The 22,946-nt window shown below is 37.9% G+C and overlaps 1 protein-coding gene across 3 annotated transcripts in view; it reads left to right on the forward strand.

Annotated features, from left to right (window-relative positions):
- Positions 1 to 22,946, forward strand: part of Inpp4b (inositol polyphosphate-4-phosphatase type II B) — a 373,594-nt gene that overhangs the window by 171,166 nt on the left and 179,482 nt on the right. For all 3 annotated transcript variants that reach the window (XM_035442520.1, XM_035442519.1, XM_035442521.1), the window contains one exon: positions 11,544 to 11,691. In XM_035442520.1, the coding sequence (XP_035298411.1) occupies positions 11,544 to 11,691 (148 nt within the window). The remainder of the gene's footprint in view (positions 1 to 11,543; positions 11,692 to 22,946) is intronic.

Here is a 22,946-nt window from a genome sequence, read left to right on the forward strand (position 1 = left end):
ACTTTGTCCTATGTGCCTCTGTTTGTCCTCTTTATTTATCTATCTAAACTCAGCAGCTTTGGCATGAACCTGGTTAAATTCCCCTGTGGAGCTATTGGCATTCTTCTCTAGGCTTTTCCTTAATGTATTCTATGAAACTTGGCAGTGTGGAGTGAGTTATGGAGTCCTTACTGAGTGATAGAGAATGTCATATCTACAATCTTCCATTTATATCTCTAGAGATGTTATTCACAATTCAGAAAATTCTGTTGTCTATTGCAAAAAGCAAAAGCTGTTTGCCTACAGGTCTTATCCTCTTCCAAGCTTATTTATGTTGCAAAGTTGAATGTGTATGTTGGGAATCTGAGGCAGCAGAGAAAACTCAAGGAGGAGCTTATCAGTCACTAAAAAAGATCTTCAAGTATCATAGCTGTATGAGAAAACAAGACTCCAGAAGTGACAGCAATATGCTATATATGAAGCTCTGATATAATTTCACATTATAACTACATAATCCATCCAATAAAGTTGGAAACATGTAGTTGGTTCCTGTGTGTTGCTACACTAAAATATAATCAGAAGCAACTTAAGGAAACATTTTTGGGGGCTTACAATTCCAAAGAGGGAAGAGTCTGCCATGGTGAGGTGGCATGGAGCATGGTGGCCAGAGCAGGAAGCTGAGAGATCACATCTTCAACCCAAACAGGAAACATAGTGAACTGGAAGTAGGGTGCAGCTATATGCTCTCAAAACCTACCCTCAGCCATGTGCTTCCTCCTGCAATGCTCTACCTTGCAAAGTTTCATAACCCCCCAAACAACTCCACCCTGTAAGGACTAAAGGTTCCCACACTTTAGTCTATGGACAACGGTTCTCATTTAACCTCGCTAGTGTGTCTTATTGTTTTTATTTAATCAGGGTGGTAGTAATAAAGATAAATTTCTTCCCTGTTGGGTAATGGGGAGTTGGGGCAATTAACTTGGAACTCATAGAAGTGTAGCTGGTAGGGTGTCTTGCAGTCACTAGTTTGGGCTTTCCAAACTAGTTATGTCTGGTTACATAACATATGCACTTCCTCTACCTCTGTGCCTTTGAATAGCAGACAGGCTGCTGTCATGTTGGAAGATGCTTGCCCTGTTAAACAAGAGCACTGTCAGGTTCCCAGAGCTGGTGTCCAAGCCTAGAGTTGCCAACAGCAAGGTGCCTCTAACTGGCATTTTGGCCTTTGCATGACCAAAGTCTCCTGAGCAGTCTTGGGTCCCCCCCCCCCCCCGTGAAATCTCGTTCTGCTTTGTGTGTGACTGCATGTGTGGCTGGCTATGCTCCCCTCTGCATGCATGTTTCTTGGCCAGAGATGGGCTGTAAGTGGCTTCATCGATTGTTCTCCGCCTTATTTCTTTGAAACAAGGTTTGACACCTAACCCTGAGCTGCCCTTAGGCACCTGGAGTCACACTGCCTAGTCACCTGTGAACTTTTCCACAATGCTTGGGCCACAGGCACAGGTACATCCAGCCACTCTCGGTGCTTACTTGGGAGCTGAGGATGCAAACCAAGCCCACAGGCCTGCACAGTAGCATCTTACCCACTGAGCCATTTCCCCAGACCTGGCTTCTTTTTGACTCTCAAATGTGGAAGTGAATGCATCAAGCACAATTTTGTTTTTGAAAATTTCCCAATTTTTTCAAAGCATTCCATGAGCATGTTCATCTGATGTACTTCCTTGTGGAACCAAATACAAAATCTTAGTCCATAGCAATTATTTTTCAGGAATTCTCATATGCAAAAAACTTGTAGGGAATTTGTTGAGAAGATGATTCTCTCTAAATTAATTTTCAAATATGTACACATATTTTCTATTTTTAGAATAATTTTCTCTCTGAAACTTTTTATTAGGATGTACAATCAGACTGGCTAATGACCCTGTTTTGAGTTTATGGCTGTCAGCAAGTGTTAGTTTTGATGGAGCATCTTCCTCGGATAGGTCCCTATTTATTGAGTCATGAAATTAGCCTTTGTTCTTTAAAGACTACTGTCATGTTGTACATTATTATGTCACTGCCTTTCCTATTCTGGGAGGACATATGTATCAAACAGTGGTGATTTCTAGGAGTGTAAGTTGAATCTGAACAGATATAGAGAAGGTGCCACTGTCACTCACCAATACATACAGGCTATCTTTCTATTTAGGAAATTTATTAGTTATTTTTGATTCAGAGATGAACTACAGTCTTTCTTAAAAATAGGCCACTTCTTCACAAAATGGTAAGTAACTTTCTACTCTTACTTTGCAGGTGATGTAGATTGCCAGCTACTACAGATACACTGCTTATATCTTTTCATTTTAATCACGTCACATACATTAACACAGAAACCTTAAATATGGCAAATTGAATTTCACATTGTTTAATAATAACACCCTTTTTGCTGCCATAATAAAAATCTTCTATCCTCTAGAACCTGAGTGACTTATTGGTAAAATAGAATTTAGTTATTAAATTGTAGCTCTCAGTCCTTGTGAATGCACAGGTTTAAGATTTCAAGTAAGCCAGACAAAACAGCTGGTTCTTCCAGGTGGTCTTTTATTTAATGGTTATCCCAAACTAGGTAGGGTAGGAATGAAAAGAGAGGGGTAGGGATAGAGATAAAGAGATAAACTTATTTCAGCTTCCTGGAGAATGAACTTGGAGCTCCAGAATATACATAAAGACATACGTACGTACGTACGTACGTACGTATGCATGTGTGTGTGTGTGTGTGTGTGTGTGTGTGTGTGCACGCTCTCGCATGTGTGTGATAGCACCTTGCTCTGTAGCCTAGGCTATCCCAGGACTCACAATGCTTCTGCCTTTGCCCCTCCCCATTTGCTACAATTATAGGCAGGTTCCACACTAGCATTTTTCTTTTATATATTGCCTTAGGATTTAGTTGCATTCACAGAAACACACAACTAAGCTAAAACATTGGAGTAATATACACAGTCTCTGTGATTCATAATACCTTATGGCTGAAAAATATTCACCCTGTTCATTCTAGGTTCTCATGGATTCCAGCCAGATATCAGCTCTCCAGAATTTTTCCTTTTCATTTGTTTTCACGCAGAACTCAGGCACTTTTACCTTGTCATTTCTAAGATGACACCATTTTATGTCAGAGATCGTGTTTTTCTATATGATTTTAAATGATCTGTATCTATAAAACTTAGGGCTATTTTGACTTAAAACTCTGGTCCTTATTCCTTTGATTTCCTTATCTTTTCATTAGTTTACAAAATAATGGTTTTCTCTATGACAGCCTCTCACACTCACTTTTTGTGCCTTGTTCATATTCAGCCTGCATTACCCCTTCCTGTACAGGATTTCCCACTGCCCCCACTTCTCTCAAAGACTCCCCTTCCTACTTGCAGATGTCTTTTTCTTTTGTTGTTTCTAATAATCTAATGTAATCAATTCACCATGCATGTGGAGACTTTCCTGATCTTTTTACTTAGTCTGTGCTAATATATTTAGGTTGTTAATCAGCTTCGTTTTAAAGGGCAAATTTCATCTAATCAGTGGTGCCATCTTTTAGATGCCTTTTATATTTCACCTCTGTGTTCTGCTTATGTCCTCTCTTGTCTACCTCAGATAGACAAAGATAAGCAATGCAGGATGATGATGTCATCTGAGCAAGGAATTTGGTGGAAAGATATGCAGAGCACTCTTAGCCATCGTTACTCTTCCCGCCACACTGAAGCAAGGACTTTGGTTTTGTCCTTTTCTCTTGCCTCCCCATCTCAGGCCACACAATGCCTGGTGCTCTCTCCCTTCTTCTAATAGGGAAAGTCAGGATGAGGATGTGTGAGTGGTATTTCTGTACAATGAATCCCAAGTACTGCAGCAGATACAGGGAGGGACCCAACAACCTGCTTATTCCTCACTACCCTTCAAAGGTGGTCCCAGTTCCCATGCTGACACATAGCAGACTGTAAGTATCCATTACTGTGACATAATCCTTGAGGTAAGAATTAGAAGGAGAAAAGTTATTTTTACTCACAGGTTTGGAGTTTGGAGTTCCCAACCAAGTGATACCCTTTGTGCTCAGTCTCTGATTTGACTGACACATCATGGTGGGAGCCCATCCTGGAGCAAATGGCTGACAAATATGAATCAAGAAGGAATAGAAGAAGGAAAGAGACCAGTAACTGGTATTCTCCATTTCCTTTGGAGGGGGTATCTCCAGTCTTCAGTGACCTAATAATCATCCATGTGGCCTCATGTCTTAAATTTTCTATTATCTGTTATTAGCACCACCTGAGGGCCATGGAAGGACCTTTAGTAGACATTTATAACATCTAAACTGACAGCACAGTTGTACACTAAGAACCATGGGATGAGTGCAGTACAAACAAGAGGCATCTGTTGGATGGAAACAGTAGAGGCCGAGGAAGGCTTCTAAGTGTTAGCTCAATTGGTTTTATAGGAAGTCTAACTGAGGCTGGTAAAAATGGGCTGATACTTTGAAGCCTATCAAATTCTTTGGGCAGAGGTATACTAATAAGTAACTAGTTTTCTCTTCATGAAATGTGAGTTACCATTGAGTTTTTCCAGTTGCATCCTGCCCTGACCATCACAGAATGGACAGAGCTGAGTCATACCCCTTCTCTGACTACCCAAGGTCTAAATACAAGTTCTGTAGACTGAACCAAGTGTCATCTGTGGAGTCACATATTTTGTCTATTCTTTATCACGGCATCTGTTATAGTTTTCTATTATTCTTGGCCTTATATCAACAATTGGAAGACCAAGACATCCTGGGTCTGGTTGGATGAGAGAATCAATGTTGTCTAATTCATCTTAGAACCTGTTTATTTTTATGAGGCATTTTTTGTTTGTGATAGAGTGGTGGCAACACAATTTAGATTCCATAACATATATAGAAAACTGGCACTGCAAATTTCTTGTGAGCTTATTTTTGCTATTGAGTGTAAAATTATGTTCATATTCATGTATCTGTGCTTGGGTGTATGCACTTGGTGTGGGTAACTGCAGAGAACAGAAACATTGGGTTCCCTAAAGTTGAAATTACAGACAGCTGTGAACCATCCAACATGGGACCAGGGGACTGAACTTAGGCCCTCTGGAAGAATGGTAATCACTCTTAATCAAGGATCCATATCCAGCCCTGGGAACTTAATCTGTGAACAATTTATATCACAGGTGTTGCCTTTCACAGAGCTCTCTCATTTTTTCTGCTTCTGCTTTCTAAGCTCTCTTGTTTTCTTCTTTCCTCTTCTTGTCAGCATTTCTGTTATTTCTGTTTAGATTGTTCAGTTCTCATCTAGTCTTAATAAGAGCTGAGTACCATTTCAGATATGTGTAAATCTAAGATAATTTTGAATACCACTGAGGTGCATAGATATCTAACTGAATTACAAGGATACACCCTAAATAACATAGGGTAGCATTTCAAAAGAGGCAGGATCTGTACAATCAGCTGTAAAATTAAACAGCTGCATAATTGAAATTATGGAAAGAATAGGTTCCTTCCAAGGTCCCATGGTATATTAAAGTCATCATTGTGGAAGATCTGAAGTCAATGACATGAGTTCCTACTTTAGTAAGTCATTTTTACCTCCTTCTGGCAGCCATGTGGGGAGTCAATATGAGCACAGAAGCACTTCCTCTGGTGAAGAATATGGAGAAAACATGATAGAACAAGCAATAGCACTTTCTGGTGGCCCTTGGGTCCCAGGTCACATGTCAAAACTCCAGTTAGCACAATGATAACCCCTCACACTTCTTGATTTTCAGAAACAGACAGGAGGAAAACATCCCTGGTGATTCTGATTTGTCTTTTTGCCCCAGGTTGCTGGAACAGAGGGCTATTACATGTTATCTGTCCTGGTTTTGTTGCACATTTCCTTGGCACCTTTGAATTATTCAGAATTTTCAAAGCTTGGCTTTTATAATTGATGAATCCTGTGGAAAGCAGGTGGCATGCCACCTTTTAGCACTTTCCTGTTACAGAGTCTGTGAGAGATGACACCAACATTTGAATAGAGATACTAAAATGACAGAAATCTTCCATTTACTCTCTGCCCTTGTGTTTGCCTTGGGCTGGACCTCAAGAGGGTAATGTATCAGTTGAGATCTGGACCAGTTTAGAACAAGATTCATTAAGTTATCATAAAACCCTGGAACAATGCAAAACATCTAAAGAGCTTTTCTCTCTGTGGAATCTGTCATATGGTATGTTTAACCTTTGCTTTGGACAAAGCTTAATAACTATGGAAATGGGGATACACATAGACAGTCTTTAAAAATGACTCATGCAGGGCTGGAGAGATGGCTGAGTAATGAAAAGCACTTGCTGCTCTTGTAGAGGAAGTGGGTTTGGTTCCCAGCACACATATCAGGCATCTCACACCTGCTCATTACTCCAGTTTCAGGATATCCAACACTTTTGTCACGCCTCCACACGTACCTGCATCCACATACTGCATATAAGTGCAAATGTACTTGGGATTTTCTTTGGGCCACCAACCAGCTTCTCTCAAAAGACATTGAGACTTATTAATTATGAATGATTGGCCTTACCTTAGGCTTTCTCCCACTATCTTTTATAACTTAATTTAACCTGTTTCTCTTCATCTATGTTTTGCCTTGGGACTCTTTGCTTTTCTTTCATTTTTATGTCCTACTTCCCGTTTCTTCCATGTCTGTCTGTCTGGCCCCTGGCATTTCTATGGTATCTCCTTTTCACTCTTCTCTTTCTCTCCTGAGTCTAGGTTCCTCCTCATACATATTCTCCCTGCCTGGAAGTCCTGCATATACCTCCTTCATTGCTATTGGCCATTCAGATGCCTTAGGTAGGAAAGGTTAACAGCAACACGTCTTTGCATAGTTGAATATTCTGCAACACACAAGCAAGCTTGCCCACAGATATACATAAAAATAAACAAATCTTTGAACTGTGACCCATATTGCAGTCTGCACAGCTATTATTAAGGGGTAGGACTGTTGCATAGTCAGAAAATATAAACAGGAGGCATCATGGAGATTCAGAATTCAGGGTCCCAGTCACATGTTCAATTACACAGCTGGAGTATGTGTGCAGAATGGCTGGAGAAAGAGTTGACAAACTCTGGATTTTGGTACATATCTGAGTGCTTGATGAATAAGTACCATGGCTCACTTTTATGTGAGAATTTGAAACCCTGCTATAGTGGAAAATTACCAATATGGAGTCAGGTAGAAATATAAGGGTATTTAATAGGGAAAAGCCTTACTTACAGAGCGACCTAGCCAGCCGGCATGGCAGCAGTCTGTCCAGCAAGTACCAAAGTGAAACTGAATGAGAAACGCAGTCACTCTATGTCACCCTGACCTCGAAAGTGTGATCAGGCACACCTGTAGCCAGCCCCTAAGTATGGGTGGCTACAGCTTCCCCTATAATTCCCTTTTTAGTCTAAAAGAGGATTAAAACTTAACAGTGTAAAGTATCCAAAATTAACAATCATAAAGGTAAAATATAAGAAGATACAACAATCTGCTTATGTCACATCCTAAATATCTGTCACACCCTAAAGTCATCTGAAAGAGGTATCCAAGCCTGAACACCTCCTTCCAATCCCAACCATAAACAATAGGAAGCTATCCCTAACTAGGTATATACACTATCCTAAATGACAACAATGGGGGAAGGGGGCGTAGCATTCTCCAAGTTATTTCCTGCTGAAATGGGACGACGACAGCCTTGTGGGGTCCTGTAGGAAGAAAATGTTAGTACAGTGAAAGTCTTGAATGGATTGTATCCAGTCCATGCTGCTAGCCGGGAGCACCTGTGGAGAGAGGGCGAGAGCAACCTAGCCAGCCGTCGTGGCAGCAGTCTGTACTGCAAGTACAAAAGTGAAACTGAAAGAGAAACACAGTCACTCTAAGTCACCCTGACCACGCCCTTGCAAACATGGTCAGGCACACCTGTAACCAGCCCCTAAGTAGGCGTGGCTACAGCTTCCCCTACACCCTGCCATTATAGGCACAGCAAAAATTTGAGTTGAGATCATTTTATCTGTTTTTGTTTTCAGTTGCCCAGAATGTTATCAAGGTTAAAGATCAGACCATGTATTTTTTTCACTTTTAGACTCATGCTCCAGTCTATGGTATTTTACAATATAGAAGAGGTGTCCTTGGCTGAGACCATAAAGGAAAAGGAAAGCTGTTTGGTTAAGTTGACTTTTCCAAAGGATCCCATGCCAGCTTTCCATCACTGTGACAAAATACCTGAACAATTGAACTGGGAGGTTGATTTGGTTATGGTCAATTGGCTTCAATACTATTGAGCCTGTGGCAAGAGAGAACATTATGGTGAGGAGTGTGTGATAGAGCAAAGTAGGTCAACTCATTGTAGCCAGAAAGCAGAGAATGTGAGGGTGGAATGATAGTTTCAAGACAATGACACAAATGGTTCCACAGAGCTAAGGCTGACAACCAAGTCTTTAATACACTGAGCTTTGAGAGTAATTTCAGATACAAAACATAGCACATCACACCTGTGTTCTGAGACTGATAAATATATACAGTTTAGTACTGCTTTGGGAAACCCAAGCCTCACATATCAGCACCCATACTATGAAAGTTACATAGAGATATTCGTGGTGTTGTTTTCTTTCATGATTCAGCTACCAGAATTGTGTGTATTGAGTGTGTTTGTGTGTATGTGTATATGTGTTTGTTTCTGTGAATGTGTGCATTGTATATGTGTTTGTGTACGTATATGTGTTGCAATGTGTTGTGCATGTGTTTGCGCGTTTGTGTGCATATGTGTTGCTGTGTGTGTTAGTGTGTATGTGTTGTGTGTATGTGTATGCATGTGTTTTTGTGTGTGGTGTGTGTATGTTTATGCATGTGTTTGTGTATATTTATATGCATGTTTTTGTGTTTGTATGTATGTGTGTTTATGTGTATAAATGTGTGTGTGTGAGTGTGTGTGTGTGTGTGTGTGTGTGTGTGTGTGTGTGTGCACTTTGTTGTTGTTCCAAGTTTCCTCCAACAGAAACAGCAGCTCTTTGGAGTCTATGGATGATGTATGCAAAGTGGTCAGAGGAGAATTTCTCTACTGTTCATTAATCAAACTGTCCTTGTTCTCTGCTTTAAAACATTTCATCACAGGTTTATATTTATAAAACTTGAAAAGCACTGAAATGAAAATCAAACAAGAAATCAAAAGGTGAAGGACTTGTTTTGGGGCTTGACAGAGACAATAGAGAGCTTTATGTTTTCTGAAAGAACTCAAAAATCTAAATTTTATGAAAAAAATAATTACTGATCTTTAAAGGGCAAGAAATATCTAAGGAGCCTTTGTAAGTGTTTGGGAGAGAAAGATGCTTTGTAACTCTGAGAAGGTGAATATAAAGCATAGCAATGAAGAGGTTACATAATAACTAAGTGATTAATATTTTCATACATTTCAGATTTTAAGGTTTGTTTTCACCACAAAAGAGAATCACCTTTCTAAACTTAGTATGCATATGTGAATTTATAACATCTTTCCAGATACAATTTAACAAGAGTGACATTTTCTTGAATTTATTATGTTTTTTCTTTACTCTTCTCTTCCTCTCTCTCATCTCCTCTCTCCCCTCTTTTTTCTCTTCTTTTTAGAGATAGGCTAATAAAAGTGGTTGTAAAGTTTTTATATCTCTGAAACAATTTTACTTTAGTAATGAGTGGAATCATGTAGTTTCTGACTATAAGTTATTTACTTATCCTTCTTTCAGATGAAAAACAAAGTAATAATATATTATTATGGTATAATCTAATTGATAAAATTTAAAATAGTCATGAAAATATCAAAAAGATTCTATCTTTGAGCATACATCATTTCTAGATGTTAAGTTGTTTTCTCTCATTATCCTGAAAGCTGGTGCTGCGTAATGTCTTTGTCAGTTCCATAAGGATGATCCTTCTGTCTAATTCTTGTCATGGATGCAGAAATCTTTTAGAAGACTTGAATTTGCTGGTTTGAGAATGAGACATTTGGGGAATTCAGAACTATGTCTGTAGATTATAGTTCTCACTGTGTTAGCATGGGAAGCTGAGTCAGATCCCAGCATCCACATACAAGGCCAGATACAGCCAGCACTGGGAGGCAGGAGAAGAGATAGGAGGATGGCTGGGACTTATGTCTTCTAAACTTACCTTCAGTGTCAATAAAGACACTGTCTCAAACTCAGACAGGGAGTGATAAATCAAGATACCTGATGTTCCCCTCTGTCCTCTGAGAGCACATGGAGAGGTGGACCATTTCACACACATGAACGTATAATACATGTACATATCACATGCACATATACATACATGAACTTGCATCCAAAATAAAGAATGTCATTTGGAATCAAGATTTCTGATAAAAACATATAATATTCATAAGAATAATGCTCAGAGACTTACTTTGAGATGGTTACAGAGGGATGGTGTACATATTCTCATTTCAAAGTTCAGTGAAGAAATTTCATCTTTATTCAAGTAGCAAATGAGATATGTTATTCCTATAGAATGTTAAAGATTTGAAAGACCTTTTCCATTTTATGCTGAGGGGACTGAATCCCTGTACTATGCTAACAATTGCTTACAATCTGATGTGTTCATTTCAATATCAACTAGTAATTTTAATTGGTTCTATTGGTAAACTGGAGCTGACTCACTCTACATACTAAAGTTGCACTGCCCTTTAAGCTTTGGTATATGAGTGTTATAATGTTGCCATGGCCCAGTCGCAATTGAAAGAGCATTCTGCCCTCAAATGTATGCTTTGGGAGTTGTGTTGTGAGTTTGGGATTCATGAAGAAATATCACATATACTGTTAATGTATGACCCTTCCCTCTGATCCTGAGTCTTTGGTTGTATGACGTAGTTACTTTTTAAACACTGGCCACCTATTCTAAATAGTATGTCTTTCCAGTGTTAAGGATCTGCTTCTGATAATACATGGGTTCAAGAAAGTGTGATATTAACATATTGACATTTGAAGATATATGTACAATATTTATTTTATAGATCTGAAATCAAAGAAATAAACCTTTCTGCTATATAAAAATTTTAACTAGTTTGGCCTTTGAGAAGAATTTTAAGTATTTATGAAATAACATGTATGTTGTCACTTACCTAAGTACATAAAGCTACAAGTGATCAGAGAAAGCTTACAAATGTGTTCCAAGTGTATTTTATGTATATGCACTTACATTTTCATCTATATTTATAGATGTGTATGTTTTAAAAACATTTAAAGACAAAGAAATGAATAGGTATTGAATAAGCACCATTGTTGCATTCATTAATTGAATTTTCAGGTACATTTATCAAATTTAACAAAAATTATGAGATCCATAATTTAACACTAAAATATGATGTAAGACAACACAATTTTTAAAAATTCAAGTTCACTAATGGATTCTGATGAGCAGGATTTTATATATGAAATGGATAAGCAAAATGTGGCCCTGATTGAAGGTTTTCTTTCTGAGCTTTCCATGATACACAATTGCTTTTAATTTAACTCCTGCCATTCTTTCTTCTTGCCCAGTGTTAAAGAATCCCGTGTGTAAGCTATATAGATTCCCCACATCTGACAATAAATGGATGCGGATCCGTGAGCAGATGTCAGAGAGCATTCTTTCTTTTCATATTCCTAAGGAATTGATTTCCCTTCACATAAAAGAAGACTTGTGTAGGTAAGAGAAATTGATCATCTCTCACATTTCTTTTCTGTGTTTTATCTAAAGTTCTATATGATAGATATTTAATATTTTATGTTGTTTGAAGAACTCAAATTGAGAAATTACATTGATTAATTAGCACATACGTTACCTCACATACCTGCTGATGATGTTAAATAAAGTTGACCTCAACTGCCTTTTTATTTTTATTTTTGCTTTTCCAATATGTATAATATAAAATTTTAAATTGTGGGTCTCTGAAGATAGATTGAGTGCTTTCTGTGAAGCATGGGACCTGTCTGGAGTCCCTGGTAGACAACTGGAAAAGCAGGTAGCACTGGTTGGAAATTCCAGTTCTGGAGAGGCAGATACTGAGAATTACTAGAGCTTGAGGACCAGCCTGGCTTGCTACCTGGTGAAGCTCCAGGTTCTGCAAGAGATTCTGTCTCTAAAGAAAAAGTGGAAGTTGACAGAAGAAAGCACAAAGTATAGACCTTTGCTCATCGTCACATGAATATATGTTCAAATACAGGGGTACAATACTCCACGCACATACAAATTGCATATATAATTCACTTTTGTATTTTGACTTGCATTTCTTGTGCAAAGCTTTGTAGTGAACCAATGCTACAAACTCTGACCAATGTCATTACCTTGTCTGTTTAGGATTACTCTTTGTTTGGTTCCTATTTGAATTAAAGAAGAGTGGCCTTGTCTATCAACTATGTAACTAAGCAAGGCTTTCAATACTTGTTGGTCCAAAAACTATGTAAGACAGACAATAAAATACATTAATGGAAAGTAATTTTTACAATGAAATCAAATCAATTTCTATAATAACACAGGGGGATTAGTGAGTCCATTGGCTTATAAGAGAATCTCTGAAACATGATTATTAATTAGATAATCTGATTCTCTGCATTTTCAACAAGCCTGTCATGACTCAAAAATGCAAATACTGTATCATACAAAACACATATGAGGTTCACAATCTCAGATAATTGTCAATGTTCCCATAGTTTTGTAGTTCTATAATTGCTGAAACATACAGCAGAGAGTAGAATGTTCTGTGCTTGAGTTCCTGTTCCAACAGCCATATACCTAGAACTAATGATATTGTGCTATTTAGTAGACTCTGTAGTCCCCAGAGGTTCCAAATTGAGCTGTGCCAGAAATGGCATCACAGAAGGGTGGATAGAGTAGGAATAAATACACCACAATTGTTTATCAAAAAAGGAGAAGAATTAGAAGAAACAGAAATTTATGAAAATGTAGAATGGCCTTGGATTTAAAGAGACTGGTGTGGGTCTAGAGAAACAGCAATTGAAAGGAAGACAAGAGAGATGGGTGTTTAGGGTTGCTGAATGAGGAAAACCAGGATACAGAAATAAGATCAGAGAAAGGGACTCAGGCCACAGGAAGGTGTGACACAGTCAGGCATTTCCACAGACTATGGAAGACCCAGCCACATGTACTGGAAGAGAAGACCTAGCAGCAGAGTATCAGGCAGGTCATAGACCATCACTCATTTGAGAAGGATAAAGATTTGCCCAGTGAAGCAGATGTAAGAGGTGATGGCTGGACCTAACCCCCAAAACTACATCTAAGGAACTCCATCTAACATAGTTTCCAAATCCCTAAGAAAATATCTGGAGGCACAGAGAAGAGACAACAAAGGTGTTTCACAACATATAGAAATCTATTCACATATTAATATATTATTATGCTATGTTCTATATTTGATATATCTTATTTTAGACATATATTTAGATATATTTAGATATATCTTAGTTTGTAGACACCAAAGCTTGCTTGGTGTGTCATTAATACCACTTTATTTAAAAATACAACCAACTCTTTGTTTGGTGTATGAATGAATGAATGAGTGAATGAAATACACAAACTCTTTGTAAGAGAAAGACTCTTATTTCTTACTTTGCCTACTTAAAATATCTCCTATGCTGAAGAGATGCTCACCTGATCTTGTCTCCAACCCCTGCCTCCTATCTGCCCTCATGTTACTAGTGCTTCTCTGCCTAGTCTATTCACTAGTGGAAAATCAGGAGCAACAGTGAAGATGTGATAAGGAAAGGCTCCAAGCTGTGAATTTATTGCTACAAGCCATCACAATTTCTGTTGTCTTTTTTCCTTTAAAATTGCAGTGTGCCCCCTATTTCCTGGTCTCCTCTTTTTCTGTATCTTTGTTGTTTTCAAATACTTCTGTAGCAAATACTCGCTAACACACACAGAAGTCTGTTGGAAAGTTTGGATGGAGTCCCAAGGCTGATGATTGATGATTGATGATTTCTGAGAGAAGAGAGTTATGATTGCCATTGTTATTTAGAAACAAGTTATGAAGTTTTATGAATGAAGGTGATGGAGACAACATACTTAAACATGTAGGATCTTATGAAATGTCACACGTAAAACTCCCTTGAGAAACCTACTTGAAGATATAGTATGTTCAACTGAGAAAATAGCTTAAGTGAAGAAATCTACTTTACTATATTTTTCCACAAAAGTATATTTGCATATCAAATTTATATAGAACATTAGAATTAGTTTGAGAGCTGTAGAGATGATGTAGTTAGTAGTATGCTTCCATGTAAAGCTGAGGGCTTAGGTTTGGATCCGCAGCACATACCGAGAAAGCTGACTGGGTGGATGTGTGCTCATTGTCTCAGTTGTAAGGGAGTGGAGGCCCGAGGATGCCTGGAACTGGTTGGACAAAAAGCTTAGCACAGTCACTGAGCTCTGGATTAAGTGAGAGTTTCTTAGGAAATAGCAGGGGAATGACTGACAAAGATGCACAAGTGACCTCTGACGTCCACACATGAATCTGTGTGTGTAACTACACACACACACACACACACACACACACACACACACACACACACATTTCATTTAAATGAACATTTTAACAAAGTCTTAAAACATCTTTTTTTATCAAAGTAGAATCTCCCAGGAATAAGTGGATTCTGAAAATCTCTATTCAGAAGTGTTTCTGCTACTTTTATTCAGCTCCCAGAAATCAAACTTCTAAAGGGTTGGGCGTGTGTGTGTGTGTGTGTGTGTGTGTGTGTGTGTGTGTGTGTGTGTGTGTGTGTGTGTGTAACAATCAGAATGAAAGAAACAGATAGAATCAGTTTGAGAATTTTTTGGTTTTTCGAGACAAGGTTTCTCTGTTTAGCTTTGGAGCCTATCCTGGCACTCGCTCTGGAGACCAGGCTGGCCTCAAACTCATAGAGATCTGCCTGCCTCTGCCTCCTGAGTGCTAGGATTAAAGGCGTGCTCGGCTCCTTGTAGCCACTTCTAAATAATCACTCAGATTGCTTAATATTAATTACAGAATGTTTGGCCTATAGCTCAGGCTTATTACTAACTAGCTCTTACATTTAAATTAACCCATTTCTGTTAATTTATGTATTACCATGTAGTCATGGCTTTTACTGGTCTGCTGGTATCTTGTTTCTTGTTTGGCTGGCTCACGTCTCTCGTGACTCTGCACTCTCTTTTCCTGTATTCAGTTTGGCTTTCCCATCTAGCTATATTCTGCCTTGCTATTGCTAAAGTAGCTTTTCTTATCAAACAATGAGAGCAGCATACAGAAGGGTTCTCCCACAGCAAAACCTGCTTCTAAAGATGAAAAATTTTTGACAGTCAAATTTAATACTGACTTTCATGAATCTGAGTTTGACATATCTTTTGAGTTAGGCTGGGTATGCTTGCAGGGCCATGTGTTTTTGCTATTTGCTTGTTTGCACAATTTGTCCTCTTATGGTATAAATGAAGAAAACCATATTCTCTGCAGCCAATCATGACAGAGTTTAAATGCTGCTGGCAGGGCCTTAATGAGTGGCACAGCCGTTACTTTCATGTCATTCATTCACGGTATCTGCCCTTGCCTTAAGCTGACATCCAAAACCACTCTTGTTATTTTTCTCACAGTGTGACATTTGGACCCAGTCTAAACTCTTTTTATTAAATTTGAGGTTGTACATACACAAAGTCTTATGGCCATGACAGAGTTTAATTCCCCTGGGAGCTCTGTCCAACTGTCTTGGGCAGTGGCATCTTCTCAGTTTAAATTCAAAGATAATAATCTTTTGAATCAGCAGTGAGGAGTTTTCATAGAGCTGCACTCTGAATTTTATGTGATAGTTTAGATCCAGGAAACCCACAAGCAAGAAATCTGAGCCATCACTTGTTTACTTCAGCAAAGATGGCTCATTTTGTGGTTAGTGATTTTGGGACTTTTGTTCCTGGATATAACCTATAATACAGTTATGAGATATATAATGAATTTTTATTATGAAAAGAATGCATGTAAAGAATTAAAGCAATAAAATGAAGAAAATGTGATAAAGGATAAAATTACTCTAAATATCATCAGCAGAAGGAAAAGAAGGGTCTGTAATTTCAGTATTTATTCTAGCTGTGGTAAGCAGAATTTCTGTCTGTGACCATCATGGCCTCCTTGGCATCAAGTTTATATTTCCTTACTCATCTGAGATGTGTGTTTAAGATGTAACTTTGTGGGTATGTATGTATTGGAGAATGAACCTGGCGCCTCACACAAGCCAGGCAAACAGATCCATATGTCCAGCATCTGCTTTATATTGAAATGTTTCTATAGTCTGTCAAGATGACATTAAATAAAGTATAGGCAAATAACTAATTAAATACTTCACCTTATTTTACATAAGTATTTTTAAAAGTATATGGAAGAAAATATACTAATGTCTTAACTATACTGTTTCTAGATTATAGATTAAAAATGGTAATTTATTTCACAGCAATATAAAGTCAAAACACAAAATCTTGCTCTTTTTACAGAAGCTTAGGCTTGCCAGCGAACATCAGGTTCATTTTCTCGAGTTTATCAATGTAAATATGTCTATTCAAAATTTATTCCCTCAGCCTTATTATAAATATTTTATTCCTTTCATTTTAGAGAAATTGTCAACCCTTTATGCTTCATTTTTATTTAGTTGAAAATGATTATTTAGTATTTAATTTAATGTAATTTACAGGTTATCTATGAATACCAACATTTATATGTCTATGATAAATAATATATCTATATATATATATATATATATATATATATATCACATTTTAATTGAAATAGAATTACATTACATTACTTTCCCCTTTCTTTTTCTCCTTCAAACCTCACCCACACTTCCACTCTGAAATCAGTAACATCTTTACTTTATTGCTATATATGTACATATATACACACACATACATGCTTATGCAAACCTTTAGAACTTTGCTTTCTTCTATATTAACCCCCCAAAACATGTTCCAGTGGGTGATTAGTTTATGGTGTGTATGGCATATACATCGAGGACACTGGGACCTGGCTCCTCATCATATCTTTGATTACGTGGTGGTTTATACAGAACTTGTTGGCTCTGTCATGCAGGTGATAATATCATGGCATCCCAGTGAATGTCCTGGCATCTGATCCCAATGTGCTTAGCCATGGGCATTCCTTGGTATTGATCATGCAACTCCACCAACATTGGTGGGATCTTTAGCCATTCTACTAGTCCTCAGCGGGTATGTGCTGTCTCTGCAAGTTCTTATACACCCTGTATCATCCATGGGGTGGGAGGGAAACATTCATCCAGCTGTCATCCTCTGCCAATAGTTCCCTGGCATGCCTTAGCTTCTGTGCTGAGTAAAGATGGCCTCAGCATGGATCCCAGTGAGTCTGAAGCCAGCATGGTCTGCAGAGTGAGTTCCAGGACAGCCAGAGCTACACCGATAAATGTCTTGGAAAGCAAAAACAAAAAGAGGACCTCATCATCAAGGCCATGTAGCACCAATGTGTGCTTTCAAACATTTTAAATTATATTAAAATGTGTGTTATGCTACACATGACAGTCACTTCCCTGAATTTTATGTATATTTCCACTTCTTAATGAATTTTCCTAAAAATTTGTTTATAATAATTACATGGTATTCTATCATATACGGGTTTGCTAACGTATATATAAACTGTTGCTCAATGTTTGCACATGTATTATGTAATTAAATTACATCTTTTTATTTTGGGTTTTTGGTGCATAGATACATACATGTATATGAGCACACCTGCCTGTGTATGCACACGTGGAGGACAGAGATGAACTTTATAATCTTCCTCTATTATCCTATACCTTAATTTTTAAGGTGATTTCTGTCACTGAAACTAGAGCTTGCTATTCCAGCTACATTAGCTGGTTGGTGAGCTCCTCTGATCAGCCTCCTTCCACCTTCTCTATTGTGTTGAGTTACAGATATTTGCTACCATGTCAAGCTTTTCCATGGGTTTTTGGTTGTCCAAACCATGTCCCCCTGCTGCCCTACTAACTTGGTGAATCCATAGCACTATATTATGTAATGTGATTGTCATAGTAAATATTTATGAACATATTAGTAGACATCTTTAATATGTTTTGAGTTTAGAGGCAAAGTCCATTTGAATTTTATGGCCTTGATTTCCGATTTCCTACTTGTTTCTGGTGACTTTGCATAAAATTTTTCCCTTTACATATACATGCAAATCATGAACTCACTGATCTTAAGACATTTATATTTTATCTCTTATGTGGATGGATATTTAGCCATATGTTGATTACCAATACCACAAAAACACAAGGATCATGTTAATGTTAAATCTAATATGTTCATCATTTACTTTTATTTTTTAAATTTTAAATATGTTTATAGTTTAAAACATGTAAGTAAAAATATTGTACACCAAAATTAACTAGACTCAAAGTCTATATATCCCATTGGACTTCTACAGAGTTAGAATAACCATTCTCAAGCCTTTGAGTTTCCCACTGGATATTATGCTTTTAACTATCAAGCATATTTCCATGCATTTAGCCACCACCAAAACAAAAAAAAAGAAATCCATGTCAGAGTTAGAACTATAAAAATGTTCCTGTTTACTTTTAAGACTTATCTTAACATGTATACTATGGCATGTTTCAAATATTATTTTAATTATATTTTTATATTATATTATTACCGTTTCAAACTTTTGTGTATATTTTGTGATCTTTTGTGTGGCAACTACAAAGGCAGTTTCGGGCTAGTAAGATGGTCCAGCCAGCAAAGTGCTTAGCTTGTAAGAGTGGATGCAGACTTGAGTTCAGTCCCAGGAACCCAGATAAAATAAGCTTGGTTTGGTGATTCATTCTTAAATCCCAGTGCTGAGGAGGGAGAAACAAGAGGATTCCTGGGGTCTTCTGGCCACCAATTTTAGACTAATTGGCAAAGGCAGACCCCTGAGAGAGCCTTCTCAAGTTGGTGCTCAGCTCCTGAGGAATTACACCATAAGTTGTGCTTGGGCTTCAGCATTTGAGCACATACACATGCATATGTACTCACAAATATTAATCAGTTCCTGATGTTTTGTTTATTTTACATTTTGAAATCTTAGGACCTGAAGCTTATTAACAGTACAGCAGAATCTACCAAATTTGCTGTACTACTGAAAATTTAGCCAATATTTATTTCTTTTTCACCTCTTATTTTGGGCTGAATTCCTATAACACCCTACCATGGTCACTAAATTAAGGAGATTTAACAGTCACCACAGCAAAAAACAAGTACTTAATTTTTACCCAGTATTGTCACTATTTCTTTATATTTGTAACTAGTAGAAGTGCACAGGGACATGCCATAGCATATGTATGGAGGTCAGAGAACCACACAGAATCTGGTCTTTCCTTCCCACACTTGAATCTCCAAAACCAAAATCAGGTTTTAAGGTTGTATGACAGGTGGTTTTTCTGCTTTGCCATCTTGCTGGCCCAGCTAAATTCTTTTTTAAAAAAGCTGATATATGGCGCCAAGAGCATCAATTAATAAATAGGATCTCAGCCTGGCAGTGGTGGCGCATGCCTTTAATCCCAGCACTTAGGAGGCAGAGGCAGACAGATCTCTGTGAGTTCGAGACTAGCTTGGTCTACAAGAGCTAGTTCCAGGACAGCTTCCAAAGCCACAGGGAAACCCTGTCTTGAAAACCCCCCCAAAAAATAAATAAATAGGATCTCATGAAGTTGAAAGGCTTCTGCATGGCAAAGGACACCATCCTCCAGACAAAACAGCAGCCTACAGAATGGGAAAAGATTTTTTCTAACTCCACATCCAATAGAGGGCTAATATCCAAAACACATGAAAAATTCAGATATCAAGAAAACAACCCAATAAAAAATGAGAAAACTCAAATTTCTGAGAAACACAGAAATGTTCAGCATCCTTCATGGACATGCAAATCAATACTACTTTGAAATTGCATTTTACACTCATCAGAATGGTTAAAATTAATAAAATGAATCACATAAAATGGTGGCAAGAATATGGAGGAAGGGGGACACTCCTCCATAGCTGGTGGGAGTGCAAACTTAAACAGCCACTATGGAAATCAGTGTGGTGGTTTCTCAGGAAGATGGGAATTGATCTACTTCAAGCTCTAGCTATACCACTCTTGGGCATATACCCAAAGGACACTCCATCCTATCAAAAGGGTGCTTGCTCAATCATGTTCATTGCAGCTTTGTTCATAATAGCTCAAAATTGAACAAAACCTAGATGTCAGGCAACAGATGAATGGATAAAGAAATTGTGGTACATTGTATGATTGATTTTTACTCAGCCAATTAAAAAAGATGAAATTCTTAGGTAAATGGATTGAACTAGAAAAAAAAAAAAAACTATCATCCTGAGTGAGGTATTCCAGAAACAAAAAGAGATAACTGATAGTTATTAATTAATATGTAGCTATTAGCTGTTAAATCAATAATGACTAATCTACAACTATAGAACCACAAAGGTTAAGTATAGAGAAAGTATACAGAAAACTGGGGAGGGGAGCAAATAGGTCTCCTTAGAAAAGGGAAATAGAATAGACCATTATGGATGGAATGCAAGGGCTGGAAGAGAAGTTTCAATTGGGGAGACAGGAGAGGAAAATAAGGGCCATTTGAGGGGTAGCTTGGAAACCTAATAGAGTAGAAGCTTTTTTAAAATATGTACATAAAGAATGTGGTCTAACTTAAATTGTAAAATAATGGGGGAGACAGAGCCCAGCTGGCCATATTTTGTCACCAAATGAAGGTTCCAGTCCTGGCACTGGGTGACATCTACTTGAGTTATTGGCCAAAGGAGGTTCCATGGGGCTCCCCCCAAATAACTCAAGCTTTTACCAAGACTATAGGTTGCTGTCCACAATCTGATAGCAAGGCCCCATTGCTGAAGGTAACACTTACATACTTCTGTCTAGGGGGCGCAACCTCTAGCAGCACAGGGCTTTGATAGGAATACACAGAGTTGGGGAAAAAGAGAACGTAAGGGCCAGGAGGGATGGAGGACACCCAGAATACAACAAAAACCCTCTAAATAAACATGGTCAAAGCTCAGCTGAACTCACAGAGACTGAGGCAGCATGCATAGTACCATCTGTACTGGGTCCCTTGTATATATTTTATGGCTTCCAGTTTGTGTTTTTATGAGATTCCTAATCATGCAAATGAGTGGGTTTCTCATCTTTGTTCCTTCTTTTGAGCTCTTTTCCTTTTGTTTGTTTGTTTTGTTCAATTCCAATGTGTTACTTTTTGTTTTATCTGATCTTACCATATCATATATCATATTACTATGTTATTATTCCTAAGAAGACTGTTTTATAATGAGAGACAAAAATGGAGTGGATATGGGTGGGAAAGGAGTTGGGAAAGAACTGAGTAGAAAGAAGATAAACCTTAATCAGTATATACTGTGTAAGAAAAAATCTATTTTCAACGAAAAAAATAAGAACCTGACATCATTGTAACCCTAGTTCTTAACATCAGGAGAATGGTAGTATAATGCTGTAGATGGAAGTTTCCATTCCACCTGGTCTTGTAGAACTATATTAATTAGAAACTGTTTGGTTGATGACTCAGGCTTCTTCTTGACTAGCTCTGTCTTAATTGTTAGTTCATTTCAATTAGTATATGCATCTCCACATCATACTGGAGAATGCTGAGCATCCTATCTTCCCACTATCTACACAGTGTCTCCTGGCGACTCTCCTGCATTCCTCTCCCAGAATTTTCCTAGTCTGGTAACCCCATCTATATTTTCTGCCTGCCTACATCCTGCCTGTCCATTGACCAAAACAGCCTTATTCATCATTCAATAAGAGAAACATAATTTCACAGTATATAGGACATCTCCCATCATAATGCCTTCTCTCTCTCTTTTAAATGTATTTTTGTTAATTTTTCAAGAATGTTGTAGAAGGTTTTTTGAGCATATCCATCCCAATAAACACCCTTATCTCCTCAGTCTAGCCCTAACTTTGTTTCCTTTAAATTTAATAGCACATGGACTCCAATTTTTGCCATCCTTATACTTCTGAGTATGCCAATGAAGCATGGACCACCTGCTAGGAGTCATACCTTAATGGAAAACTAATTATCCTTCCTCTAGAAGCCATCAACTATTGGTAGCTTCTCATAATTGAGGGCGTATTAATCCACTCTCCCTCATTGCAAGAATGTTGCATAGCGTGATCTTGTCCAGGCAATCACAGCTTCTGTGAGTTCATGAGTGCATTAGTCCTGTCATGTCCAGAAGACACTGTTTCATTCCAGTCCTCCATAAACTCTCGTTCTTACATTCTTTATGCACCATCTTCTGGGGCAGCTGGCTCCTGAGCCCTGGAAGGGCATTGCAAAATAGATGGCCATTTGGTGGATGAGCTTATTCTCTATACTTTGACCAGTTGTAACTTCTGTGTTAAGCACCACACAAAGAAGCTTCTGATGATGTCTGAGAGCTACACTAATCTCAGTTCAGAACCAGGCCAGGCCCTCAGGTCCTTAGCAAATTCTGGAGCTGTTGGAGAATGTGGAAATTCCCACCTCCATGGCATCTTTACTTTATACTAATACAGTTCTATAGTTTCATTCTATAGTTTTTCTTAATGTATTTTATTTTTAGTGTTCATTATAAAGAATTCCTATGTGTGTATCTCTCCTACTCATCTCATTAAATTATTTGAACTTTATCTTCATTGTTTAAACATCTGTCTTGTGTAGATCACAGGTAGCTTTTCTCCCATTGTGTTTGTTTAAATAAAAAAATGGTTAAAACTATGACTGGTGGTGACTATTTTTGAGATGACATACATATTCTGACACCTGTGACATTTATGATGACATTTTGCTATTTTCCAAAGCCATCAACTTTAATTTAATTTCATCCTTGTCCAATTTATATTT

This window comes from Cricetulus griseus, chromosome 3 (assembly GCF_003668045.3).
Source record: "Cricetulus griseus strain 17A/GY chromosome 3, alternate assembly CriGri-PICRH-1.0, whole genome shotgun sequence".
Lineage (NCBI taxonomy): Eukaryota > Metazoa > Chordata > Mammalia > Rodentia > Cricetidae > Cricetulus > Cricetulus griseus.